Source organism: Salmo trutta, chromosome 10 (genome assembly GCF_901001165.1).
Source record: "Salmo trutta chromosome 10, fSalTru1.1, whole genome shotgun sequence".
NCBI lineage: Eukaryota > Metazoa > Chordata > Actinopteri > Salmoniformes > Salmonidae > Salmo > Salmo trutta.
This window is the reverse complement of record NC_042966.1, coordinates 13,940,936-13,955,240: the sequence shown is the minus strand read 5'-3', so window position 1 is coordinate 13,955,240 and position 14,305 is coordinate 13,940,936. Positions and strand designations below refer to the sequence as shown.

Sequence of the window (14,305 nt, the reverse complement as noted above, 5' to 3'; positions counted from 1 at the left end):
CGTGTGTGCCTGACAGCCGATGCTGGGAGGAACATACAGAGGACCACACAGCCTACTCATCACGTGAGCGGGTTCACTGAGCCACCTGTCTTACATGTCACCCCCCTTTGACCATCTTCAAGAGACCCATCCTACACTCAGAAAATTAGGGATTCAGCAAGGGTTGTTCTAAGATTCTCAAAGATCTTTGAAGAACCTTAGGGTTCTTGGCACTGAAAATTGCCCCCAAAAGGTTCTTCCAAGAACCCCATAGGAGGTAGGGTTAATCAAGGAACCTCCTTAATTGGTGGGGGTTCATGGAGGAACCTAACTGCCCAACTGAAACATTTTGATTTGAATTTGAAAGGACAGCAGGTGCATGCACTTAACTGAAAAATGTAAAGATCTCCTCCATTTAAGGTAAGGTTTGTCACTTGTACAATCGAAATTGATACTGTTTTATAATGATACCACCTATTTATATATAGGTGGTATATTTGTACAAATTGTTGTGTTGTTTATACACTTTCTCCCTTTTAAAACTCGTTCTAAAACAGAACATGGACACAATTCAATGGATATCAGTCAACAAAGAGGTAAGAATATGTAGGATATAGGAATATGTTGAAGGCCAGCTGTATTGGGTGCTGATGACTGAACTGCTCACTTTTGTGTGTGTGTCTGCAGGTATAAAGATGAGGAGGCATACAAAGGTAAGTCAATTGGTATTGGTATGTTATGCAGATCACGTGTACCATCCTCCCCCCTTACCTCTTCATTTAAAATCCCAGAGGCCTCTACATTATGGATAAGGTATGTGTATGAAAACCATTATCAAAACAGTTTCTTTCATTCCCATTTACCACAAAAACCGAGGTATCGTCGTGTGAATGTTTTGTTAATCTGTATTACTACTATTTTTGGGATTCACAGACTTAACCCTCCCTACACCTCTGATGAATATAACAGGAAACCTGTTCGATCGCCATGCACAGCAAAATCATTCTGGCTATGGATACACAGAACATCAACACATTAACATCAACACGCCAGAGGATACAGAGAACATCAACACATTAACATCAACACGCCAGAGGATACAGAGAACATCAACACATTAACATCAACACCCAGAGGATACAGAGAACATCAACACATTAACATCAACACGCCAGAGGATACAGAGAACATCAACACATTAACATCACCACACCAGAGGATACAGAGAACATCAACACATTAACATCAACACGCCAGAGGATACAGAGAACATCAACACATTAACATCAACACGCCAGAGGATACAGAGAACATCAACACGTTAACATCAACACGCCAGAGGATACAGAGAACATCAACACATTAACATCACCACACCAGAGGATACAGAGAACATCAACACATTAACATCAACACGCCAGAGGATACACAGAACATCAACACATTAACATCAACACGCCAGAGGATACAGAGAACATCAACACATTAACATCAACACGCCAGAGGATATACTGTACCCATTGGACTTGGGGCTCTGCTGAGAGTTTACTTTAGATTTAGATTTTTTTATTCTGCTTTGCCACTAAAATCATAGTAAACAACTAAAATGTTATGTTATTGTTGTTATTGTTGTGTATATTCTTCTTCTTCTTATTAATAATAATAGGGAAGGGAGGTGATTCATAAATGAACCCCAAAAGGTTCTTCAAAAGGTTCTTTGACGATCCATTAAAAAGAGGTTATTTGAAGAACTTACAGGGGTTCCGCCACAGTTTCAATTTGAGGAACCCCTAACGGATACTCCACGAACATTATCTTTTTAGAGTGTAGTCCCAGGAACAAATGCTTAGGCTTTAACTCAGCAGGGTAACACGGTCTTAACACAGGCAGTCACGTTACCCTTTAATGAGTACCCTTGCTGGAGACTTGAAACTAGCACGTCGAACACAAACTAACCCATGTCAAACTAACACGTCTTCAGGTCTCAGGCAAGGTTGCTACATCACGTCAGCATGGATCACCAAACCATGCTCTTTTGGTGAGTAACCTTGCTGGATCTTGAAGACTTGTGTTAGTGTAGCAGATGGGGATCTGTGAAACTCACTCATCAGCCTGAAGTGTCACCCCTTGCATAATTGAAGAAGGCCTTTTTCAATAGTGCCACGGGTTGGAATGCTTCAGGAAAGAGGGTCCATGTGTTTGCGAGGCAGAGGTCCTGTGTTTTTGTCTCGTATGAGCTGAATCAGGGGGAAGCGATACTTGCTATGCATACGGGGAAATGTTGATGAATTTCTTGAACTAATTCTTATAGACTTTAGCTAAGTGGGCTAACACAGTCTTGTGACATGCAGGAGACCCGGTTCGAACCCAGTCAATCACAAGAACAATATTAAATATGCTGTAAACTCCAAGGAATGTTTAATTTAAATACTTCTAGTAAGTTGATCTCAAAGTCAATGAAAAGTCATTATTACTTCAAATGTTTTTGGTACTGACTCAAAACTAAATTAGTCACATCAACTGTATTTTTTAAAGTTAAGATAACAAATTAACATATGCTGTACTGCAGGTTTATTTTTGGGAATTGTTTTGAATATCTGTGTTTTTGTATGTACATTGAGTGATTGATTAATCACTACGTAAAAATAAATAACATACATTTTTCTCTACTAATCCCATCATTTAGCTACATTTTTTGCACCCGTTATGGAAATGGTTGTTCCAGTTGAAATGGCTTAGGTAGTCTCCTCGCAAAGTTCCTAACCCTGGCAGTCATTATGAATGCAGTTTGTGAGTGAATACAAATGTCAACCAATGGATGTCCTAACTCTGGCTTGATTGCAGTAGGAATTATATATCCCTTTGCAAGCCACCATAATGTGATTTGCAGGTAGGGTTGGAAAATTCTGGTTAATGTCCAAGGTTTTCCAGAAATCACAGTTGGAAGATTGAAAATCTGAACATTCTGGGAAAGTTACTGGAATTTTGCAACCCTACTTGCAAGCCTGATGTGGCTTGTAAACCACGAGTTTCAGGCCACTGTATTAGGGTAAAGCTAAGCCTCAAAATAAGGCCTTTTTTAATTAATTTATTTTTATTTCACCTTTATTTAACCAGGTAGGCAAGTTGAGAACAAGTTATCATTTACAACTGCGACCTGGCCAAGATAAAGCAAAGCAGTTCGACACATACAACAACACAGAGTTACACATGGAATAAAACAAACATAGTCAATAATACAGTAGAAAAATACGTCTATATACAATGTGAGCAAATGAGATGAGATAAGGGAGGTAAAGGCAATAAATAGGCCATGGTGGCGAAGTAAATACAATATAGCAAGTAAAACACTGGAATGGTAGATTTGCAGTGGGTGAATGTGCAAAGTAGAAATACTGGGGTGCAAAGGAGCAAAATAAATAAATACAGTAGGGGAAGAGGTAGTTGTTTGGGCTAATTATAGATGGGCTATGTACAGGTGCAGTAATCTGGGAGCTGCTCTGACAGCTGGTGCTTAAAGCTAGAGAGGCAGATAAGTGTTTCTAGTTTCAGAGATTTTTGTAGTTCGTTCCAATCATTGGCAGCAGAGAACTGGAAGGAGAGGCGGCCAAACGAGGAATTGGCTTTGGGGGTGACCAGTGAGATATACGTGCTGGAGCGCTTGCTACGGGTGGGTGCTGCTATGGTGACCAGCGAGCTGAGATAAGGAGGGACTTTACCTATCTGCCTTATCAGATATTAATGTATTGTCATAAAAAGTTGAATTATAAAGATATCATTCACCTAGGAATTAACTTGGTTAAAGCCACAGGACTGCAATATTCATTCGATTCAGTTCCATATCATGAAATATAATTTATATTTGTGAATTTAATGATTCAATGTATGTATGCATTACAAATGCATACATACAATTTCTCTTGGCACTGAAATCGCTCGATAGCTAGCTCATTCCCAGCTCTATCTGTAAGAAAGGGTTTTCACTAGTTAGCTAGCTAGCCGTTCACGTCTGTAGTTGTCTGTTTTCAAACCAGTACAGCTATAGCGCATTATGCACTATAGTCTTATAAGTCAAGTCATTATAGTTCATGATCTATAAAATATAATACAGAATTGTCTAAGTGCTTAGGAGTTACTATGGATGCTTATAGTCAGTGTTATAAGACATTGTAAAGGATGTTATAAAGCGTTATACAAATGTACTTCATAGAAAGTGTTACCGAGTGATCAAGCTTCAGTACTGTCAAGATAAATCATCAATGAAGCAAACTAGTTTCTCTGCTGTTGTTGATCAGATGGATCATAATGCACACATCAACATGCTTCTAAAAACCTTGTCTACCCAACAATTAAATAATCCTAACATTAAGGTTTCACTGTGTTGCATCATGTTATCATGGGAAGGAAGAGGACGAGGAGGGGTGGGTTGCACATAAATGTATGTTTTGCCAGGAGCAAACAATGTGGTGAGAGCTGATGGAGGTCTGACCCACTGACAGTCAGAGAGACTTTACCACTGTTACAACAGAGCTGTGACCTTCTGATGACTCAACCTGTGAAGCAGGATTCCTGTGAGAGCTGAGAACTATGCATTGTGACTATGCAAACAGTAGGTGGTGCTGTTGATTGCTTTCTATTTCCATCCTACTCGTTTGTCTTCTATTCACATTCCAACGTGTAACGAAATTAACTTTCCATTCATCAGTACTGGGCTGTCTCCTTGAACAGTGCAATGTAATATCCTGTAATGCAGTGTCAAACTGGCAGAATCCTTTTGTTCCTTTAACGAGTCTGAGGAGGCCGACGCGAACGACATACTGCTTTCTCGGTAATAGGCCCAGATCCCCGTGATTTGCATGAAGAGGAGGCGGAGAAAAAGGGTCCGGGGGGCGGGCTGCCTTCTGAGAATTCGTAAGGGATCGAATAAACCCCCACTTCCTTCCATTCTGCTAGCAAACGTGACATTTTTGTAAATAACAGCTGGTGCACGATATCTAAGGAAGTCTGGAGCTATTGCTCGCCTGAGGTAGAGTATCTCATGATAAACTGTAGACCACACTACCTACCTAGAGAGTTTTCATCTGTATTTTTCGTAGCTGTTTACATACCACCACAGTCAGAGGCTGGCACTAAGACAGCATTGAATGAGCTGTATTCCACCATAAGCAAACAAGAAAACTGTCTCCCAGAAGTGGCGCTCTTAGTAGCCGAGGACTTGAATGCAGGAAAACTTAAATGCTCAAAGCTCATCAATAAGCTAAGGACCCTGGGACTAAACACCTCCCTCTGCAACTGGATCCTGGACTTCCTGACGGGCCGCCCCCAGGTGGTAAGGGTATGTAACAACACATCCACCTCGCTGATCCTCAACACAGGGGCCCCTCAGGGGTGCATGCTCAGTCCCCTCCTGTACTCCCTGTTCACTCATGACTGCACAGCCAGGCACAACTCCAACACCGTCATTAACTTTGCCAATGACACAACAGTGGTAGGCCTGATCACCAACAACAACGAGACAGCCTATAGGGAGGAGATCAGAGACCTGGCCGTGTGGTACCAGGACAACAACCTCTCACTCAACATGATCAAGACAAAGGAGATGATTGTGGACTACGGGAAAAAGAGGACAGAACACGCCCCCATTCTCATCGACGGGGCTGCGGTGGAGCAGGTTGAGAGCTTCAAGTTCCTTGGTGTCCACCAGCAAACTAACATGGTCCAAGCACACCAAGGCAGTCGTGAAGAGGGCATGACAAAACCTATTCCCCCTCAGGAGACTGAAGAGATTTGGCGTGGGTCCTCAGATCCTCAAAAGATTCTACAGCTGAACCATCGAGAGCATCCTGACAGGTTGCATCACTGCCTGGTATGGCAACTGCAAGGCCTCCAACTGCAAGGAACCTCAGAGGGTAGTGTGAACAGCCCAGTACATAACAGGGGCCAAGCTTCCTGCCATCTAGGACCTCTATACCATGCGGTGTCAGAGGAAGGCCCTAAAAATTGTCAAAGACTTCAGCCACCCTAGTCATAAACTGTTCTCTCTGCTACCGCACTGCAAGCGGTACCGGAGCACCAAGTCTAGGTTCAAGAGGCTTCTAAACAGCTTCTACCCCCAAGCCATAATTCTCCTGAACACCTAATCAAATGGCTACCCAGACTATTTGCATTGTACACCCCCTCTCTTTTACACAGCTGCTACTCTCTGTTGTTATCATCTATGCATTGTCACTTTAATAACTCTACCTACATGTAGATACTACCTCGACTAACCGGTGCCCCCGTACATTGACTCTTTACTGGTACCCCCTGTATATAGTCTCCCTATTGTTATTTTACTGCTGCGTTTTAATTACCTGTTACTTTTACTTCTTATTCTTATCCGTATGTTTTTTTAAACTGCATTGTCGGTTAGGGGCTCGTAAGTAAGGATTTCACTGTAAGGTCTACACCTGCTGTATTCGGCGCATGTGACTAATAACATTTGATTTGAAACAAAAACAGAAAACTCTCATTCCTGATGGTGAGTGGTCGACTGCCTTGGTATTTCGAGTGAATAGCTGGATAATAGACCATGGCTCATATATGACCTACCAAGCCCTGCTCGTGATAAGCATCTGTTCACACTTGTTTTGACTAGTCTTTTGGAGTTAGGTTACAAATTACGATGCTCCCATAGCTGGAAATACTTTCCAAGCTTATCCCACACACAATGGTTTCATTTCACTGTAAGGTTGTATTCTGGTAAGGTCTACACCTGTTGTATTCAGCACATGTGACAAATAAAATGTGATTTCATTTGTAAGACTCATCTCAGCCTGAGTACTCACCATCATAGCAAAACCTAAACACCATCATTCTCACATATTATCCAATAACAATGTTGATCAAATTTGTTTTAGAAAGAGACAGAGGATCTTAGGATACATCGTACTTCTAGTTGTCTGTAAAAGTGAACCACGAATAGCAGACATGAAATAATATAATATTCTCAATCTGTGTGATATTGCTTCAAACAGTGGTTCCCCACTTTGTGTTCCCCTGTGACTCAGTGATTAAACAAAGCCAGTTCTTCTTCTAACATCAAAACAGGCTTGACCACAACCCATGGACCAGTGGCGACCCCCAGTGGGCTGCAAACCACTATCTTGAAAACACTGCTCTAAACGCTATCATAACATTCACAAAGAATCCTACATGTTCACAAAGATATAATCCTGAAAATATCATACAGTGTATTGCATCGGCCAGGAAATGAGTGTCTGATGGCTCTGTTTCGTCTGCAGAATTTTATTGTTCCTTCTCCTGTTCGGGAATTCTCCAATTTCTTCTGGGAAATTCTCAATTGTCAATCTCAGGAAGATGTCCTTTTCCCTTTTTAGATGAGGCTTTGGCGACTTCATATTTAGTTTTGAAGTGTGGATGGGGGCAAGGTTGATTACTGCACTTTTATAAATAGTGGACTTCTGTATTTCCCCTTGCGGGTTGAGGTCAGGAAATGTCTGCATCCTGTCACCAGTGGAGTTTGGCACAACTTTCATCTGATTCCAGTAATATTGGAAAGGGCCTAATTAACATGAATACTATTGTTCATATATAGTAATTAAGAAAGAAAACTGTTTGTTATAAATTCATAAAATGAGTACATGCTAATGTACAGTGAGGAAAAAAAGTATTTGATCCCCTGCTGATTTTGTACGTTTGCCCATTGACAAAGAAATGATCAGTCTATAATTTTAATGGTAGGTTTATTTGAACAGTGAGAGACAGAATAACAACAAAAAAATCCAGAAAAACGCATGTCAAAAATGTTATAAATTGATTTGCATTTTAATGAGGGAAATAAGTATTTGACCCCGTCTCAATCAGAAAGATTTCTGGCTCCCAGGTGTCTTTTATACAGGTAACGAGCTGAGATTAGGAGCACACTCTTAAAGGGAGTGCTCCTAATCTCAGTTTGTTACCTGTATAAAAGACACCTGTCCACAGACGCATTCAATCTATCAGATTCCAAACTCTCCACCATGGCCAAGACCAAAGAGCTCTCCAAGGATGTCAGGGACAAGATTGTAGACCTACACAAGGCTGGAATGGGCTACAAGACCATCGCCAAGCAGCTTGGTGAGAAGGTGACAACAGTTGGTGCGATTATTAGCAAATGGAAGAAACACAAAAGAACTGTCAATCTCCCTCGGCCTGGGGCTCCATGCAAGATCTCACCTCGTGGAGTTGCAATGATCATGAGAACGGTGAGGAATCAGCCCAGAACTACACGGGATGATCTTGTCAATGATCTCAAGGCAGCTGGGACCATAGTCAACAAGAAAAAAATTGGTAACACACTACGCCGTGAAGGACTGAAGTCCTGCAACGCCCGCAAGGTCCCCCTGCTCAAGAAAGCACATATACATGCCCGTCAGAAGATTGCCAATGAACATCTGAATGATTCAGAGGACAACTGGGTGAAAGTGTTGTGGTCAGATGAGACCAAAATGGAGCTCTTTGGCATCAACTCAACTCGCCGTGTTTCGAGGAGGAGGAATGCTGACTATGACCCCAAGAACACCATCCCTACCGTCAAATATGGAGGTGGAAACATTATGCTTTGGGGGTGTTTTTCTGCTAAGGGGACAGGACAGCTTCACCGCATCAAAGGGACAATGGACGGGGCCATGTACCGTCAAATCTTGGGTGAGAACCTCCTTCCCTCAGCCAGGGCATTGAAAATGGGTCGTGGATGGGTATTGCAGCATGACAATGACCCAAAACACATGGCGAAGGCAACAAAGGAGGGGCTCAAGAAGAAGCACATTAAGGTCCTGGAGTGGCCTAGCCAGTCTCCAGACCTTAATCCCATAGACAATCTATGGAGGGAGCTGAAGGTTCGAGTTGCCAAACGTCAGCCTCGAAACCTTAATGACTTGGAGAAGTTTTGCAAAGAGGAGTGGGATAAAATCCCTCCTGAGATGTGTGCAAACCTGCTGGCCAACTACAAGAAACGTCTGACCTCTGTGATTGCCAACAAGGGTTTTGCCACCAAGTACTAAGTCATGTTTTGCAGAGGGGTCAAATACTTGTTTCCCTCATTAAAATGCAAATCAATGTATAACATTTTTTACATGCATTTTTCTGGATTTTTTTGTTGTTATTCTGTCTCTCACTGTTCAAATAAACCTACCATTAAAATTATAGACTGATCATTTCTTTGTCAGTGGGCAAACGTACAAAATCAGCAGGGAATCAAATACTTTTTTCCCTCACTGTATAAACCTTTTGTTCCCGTTCAGGTCACATGGTCCAGAAAAAACTCCTCGATCTTTCAATGAGCACTGACCTCTGATCACAAGGTCACGATTAACAAAATAACACATTTGCGATGCAGCAAGACTTTCTTTTGAAAAATCCTTCCATTTAGACCACATGATTTATGAGTCATCTGCCTCTTAAAAGTGTCTCGAGCCCTAATGGACCACTAGTAGAAACATGCATCAATATAAATCTCTTTGGCGCATGGTGGCACACTCATGGGTTTCAGATTGCTGTGTACAAATTATGTTTATGTATGTATCCATCATATGAAACCATCATGGTTGTTTTGCATGAAGCATTGCTGTATCTGAAAATTGGCATCTCCATAAATCAAAAACATTGTATAAACAAATAGGCTTATGTACAGAAACATTTTGATTAATGAAAGCGAGCCACACAAATATTTAGGTTATAAGTTTTATTGCTCCTTGTTTTGTAACTAACATGCTGGGGGTTATCTCTTGTTAATACTGCATACAGCTTGAAACAGCTGAACATTTTGTTCTGTGATGCTCACCCAGTAGCACTGAGAAGTCAACACAAACATTCACAATAGTTTTCAGTCATTCAATCCCAGTCAAATTCATTCTGACAGTTCTGACTAAACTGGTTAATTTAACCCAGGTTTTAAATTTGACCTGAAAATGTTTGTACATTGTAGAGTCCATTGCATGAATCTTTAATATACAACAGTAATAGAACATCTGCACTCAAGCAACACCAATTATAAATAACACATTTAAATAAAAATACTTTTATTAAACACAGCTTTATCTTTACTATGCTAAATAACATCAGCATATAATACAATATATCACAAAGTGATGCACTCTGCATCCCATCCTTTTAACATAAAAGATATTCAAGATGTCCAATTGCACTTCCTTCTGTGAACAAATTCAGTCTGAATGCTTGTGCAATGTCCCAAAAACCCTGTCCCAGTGTGTGAAGTATGGAGCATAGTTGGACTTGAACTTCAGATGGTGCAGGTCGTGGTGTGGAGCTCCACCGTAGAGCCCAAAGGGCACCAGTCTATGCGTGGACCAGGGCAGGTCATAGCCAGAGTGGTCCTCCACAGAAAGCCAGATATTCAGAACATTGAAGAGCATCTCTGTCAGGGGGTGGCAGCCCAGCAGCAGAGGGTTGACCCCAGCGAAGAAGCCCAGAGACAGGGTCTCATAGGCCCCAGAGTACTCCGTGGTCAGTACGAAGGTGGATGTGTGCTTGTGGTGCACCTTGTGGAATGTCCGGTACAGCCAGGGCACCTTATGGTGCAGCAGATGCCAGATGAAATATTGAAAGTCGAACAGGAGTAGGCAGGCGACCACGTCCCAGATGAGACGCAGCGTTCCGGGGGCCTCGGCTATGAAGCTGGCTGGTCTCCAGAACCAGTGCAGCACAGTGAGAGGGAAGAGGAACACTACATGGTTGTAGAGGGAGAGAGCCAGGCAGCTCCACATCATGGTCCAGGAGACGTGGCTCTTCTGCTGGATCTTAAAGGTCCTGATCCAGGCCAGCCTGGGGGAGAGGAGGTCCAGAACCACGAAGGGCAGGCAGAAGGTGAGGTAGACACTGAGGGAGAAAAGCACAGGGAAGAAAGGTGATCTGAGCCACGCATTATATCCCAGTATGAAGTCCCATAGGCTCTGTAGAAGCATTGTGCTCAGTCTTGTTGTGTGTGAGCTTGACATTCGTGTTTAAACAACCTCCTGCAAAAGCTCTTCCCTTTAATGAGTTCTCTGTGAAAGGTGTCCGCCCACAGATGTCCTTATATAGCCTTACTAAACTTCCTGGGGACTTCTTACAGTGCGTTCAGAAAGTATTCATACCCCTTGACTTATTCCACACTTAGCTCAGTTATCTGATTCAGAGTATGATTGTTCTGTGTGCCTGCATTGAAAATCTCAATACATTCATAACCAGAAATGAGTGCTACTCTAAGCTAAGGTATATCAAAGTTTCCCTGTATTGCATCATGTTATCAAAGGGAAGAGGACAAGGAGGAGGGTTGGGTTGAACATTTTTCTTTTGCCAGTAGCAAACAATGTGGTGAGAGCTGATGGAGGTCTGACCCACTGACAGTCAGAGAGACTTTACCACTGTTACAACCGAGCTGTGACCTTCTGATGACTCAACCTGTGTAGCAGGATTCCTGTGAGAGCTGAGAACTAGGCATAGTGATGATGCAAACAGTAGGTGGTGCTGTTGATTGCTTTCTGTTTCCGTTCTACTCGTTTGCCTTCTATTCACATTCCAATGTGTGATGAAATAAACTTTCCATTCGTCAGTTCTAGGGATGTCTCCCTGAACAGGAAACCTCTCATTCCTGATGTTGAATGGTCGACTGCCTTGGTATTTAGAGTGAATAGCTGGATAATAGACCATTAGTCATTTATGATCTATCAAGCCCTACTCTTGATAAACATCTGTTAACAAAACCATAGTAATTACAACATTTTTGTAAGCACAATGAGGATGTTAATAGCACTTTCTGTAAACTGCATGTTGAAACCAGCTCGGGGTTAGTTAGGATCTAAAATCCATCCTCATCTCCACTTAAAAGTCTATCCATCTATCCTATGAATCACACTTTTAAACATATTTAAGCAGGTTACACAGGAACCCATCATATTAGAGGCATCGTTAATATTCACACACATGACAAGGAGAGAGCGGGAGTGAGTCAAGTGGTGACTCTCCCGTCTGAGTTAAGATAAGGTGAGTTCAGTTCACACTTGCCTTGACTGGTCCATTGGAGTCAGGTTACAATTTGAGATCCTCCCATTATGGAAAATCCAGTGTGTACTTTCCAAGTTTACCCCACGCACATTTCCATATCTCAATTCTGATCCTAGCTGTGGCAGTGCCGACTGGATCTGTGGGTATATTTTGGCTCCATCCTCTATCACACAATCTGCCTTCTACAACCAATGCCCTTAGTGAACCACTTTATATTGATCAAATCAAATCAAATGTTATTTGTCACACGCGCCGAATACAACAAGTGTAGACTTTACCGTGAAATGCTTACTTACAAGCCCTTAAACAACAGTGCAGTTCAAGAAGAAGAAAATATTTACCAAGTAGGCTAAAATAAAAAGTAATAATAAAAGTAACACAATAAGAATAACAATAACGAGGCTATATACAGGGAGCACCGGTACCGAGTCAGTGTGCGGGGGTACAGGTTAGTTGAGGTCATCTGTACATGAAGGTGGGGGCGAAGTGACTATGCATAGGTAACAAACAAACAGCGAGTGCTGATCTATACACAGCAAATTGGCCAGTGTTACCTAGTGTTGATTTTGCAGTGTAACATTTCTAGTGTTGATTCGGGTGTTACATGTACTCTGTAAGTGTAAGATTAACACCTATTGGTGTAAAAAAAACTGTGTTGGTGTTAAACCAAAACCACGCTCATCATTATCATATTTCCTACCATGCCCTATTGCAGGCAGATTTTTAGATACTACAGAAACTGTGTAGAAATGATAATGAATCTACATTTTTTTATAATTTAACTTATGAACTATTTGTCTTCAATCACAGTATATTTTCAATATAGAGTTATTAGCGCCGCTATTTAGCAGATTTGGTTGATTTTGTGGTCTCAAACCAGTGAGCTTAACATTCTTCATCAAGAATATAGGCAAAAATGAATTATTGACAATGAAAAAGGTGGGATTGTTGTTCCCTTGTCCAATAATTGGTACATTTACTATCAATATAGCATTAAAAATTGTTTTCCAGATTGCATTTTGGCAAAAAAAAAAATTATGTTGTGAATATTGGATAACGACTGAGGCAACCTGGTTCAATTCAGGTCTCGAGGTAAAACCTGTTGAGAACCACTAGTTTAGGTAGTCTAATATCTTAGTGTTCCCAACCAGGCAGTCAATCTGAATTCAGGTTGTGGGCGAATAAAAATTCAAAATGTTGATTATATTTCCTCACTCTGGCTGGATTCCAAAAGGATTTACTCATCACTTTGCAAGTGTCACGACTTCCACCGAAGGTGGCTCCTCTCCCTGTTCGGGCGGTGCTCGGCGGTCGTCGTCGCCGGCCTACTAGCTGCCACCGATCCCATTTTCCTTTTTCGTTTAGTACTGTCTGGTTTTACACACCTGTGTCTAGTTGTACTGATTTTGGTGGGTTTATATTTCCCCGCTGCAGGTTAGGTTGTGTGCGGGATTGTTACTGATTGGTACTGTAAAGGGGTGCGTGCCTGCACCACGGGATTTGTTTCATTTTGTGCGGTATGTGTTTTACCGTGGACATTTTTGCTTGATAGTTGACAGAGTCAAGGTTTCTCCTCTGTGTGCACCTAATTCCTTCCTTTGGGTGGATGCTCCATTTTGTGCGGTTTCCCTTTGTGTTTGTGCTGTGCCTTTGGGACCGCCTGTAATAAACATTTGATTTCCTGGAACCCATCTGCTCTCCTGCTCCAGATTCCACACACCCCCCTCTTGCCAGAGCCTTGTTACAGCAAGCCAGCATCATGTGACTTGCAGGCCTGATGTGACCTGAAAACCATGACTTTCAGGCCACTGTATTAAGGTAGAACTATGCCCATAAAATAAGGCTTTATGAAATATGTGTTTTATTGGGTAAAATCATATAATTTGAATGATAACATATTTGTTTAGGACTTCAGGACTGAAAATGCCCTTAGTGAACCACAGGACTGAAAATGGATGAATGCCACAACTATTTCTCTGTCACTAACAAATACAGTCATTGGTGGTACACTGCATTCGAAAGGATTCAGACCCCTTGACTTTTCAACATGTTGTTACGTTACAGCCTTATTATAAAATAGATTTTTTTTAAATCCTCATAAATCTACACACAATACCCAATAATGACAAAGCGAAAACAGGTATTTAGACATTTTTGCAAATACCTTATTTACATAAGTATTCAGACCCTTTGCTATGAGACTCTAAATTGAGCTCAAGTGCATCTGTTTCCATTTATCAACTTGATTGGACTCCACCTGTGGTAAATTCAATTGATTGGA

At 41.6% G+C, this 14,305-nt stretch overlaps 1 protein-coding gene across 1 annotated transcript; it reads right to left on the bottom strand.

The window, feature by feature from the left end:
- Positions 1–9,688: 9,688 nt before the first annotated feature.
- On the bottom strand, positions 9,689–11,063 carry LOC115201161 (cholesterol 25-hydroxylase-like protein). Its single transcript, XM_029764511.1, has one exon. It carries the CDS (start codon positions 10,974–10,976, stop codon positions 10,185–10,187), a length of 792 nt encoding a protein of 263 aa, XP_029620371.1. The 5' UTR covers positions 10,977–11,063; the 3' UTR covers positions 9,689–10,184.
- Between the last annotated feature and the right edge of the window lie 3,242 nt (positions 11,064–14,305).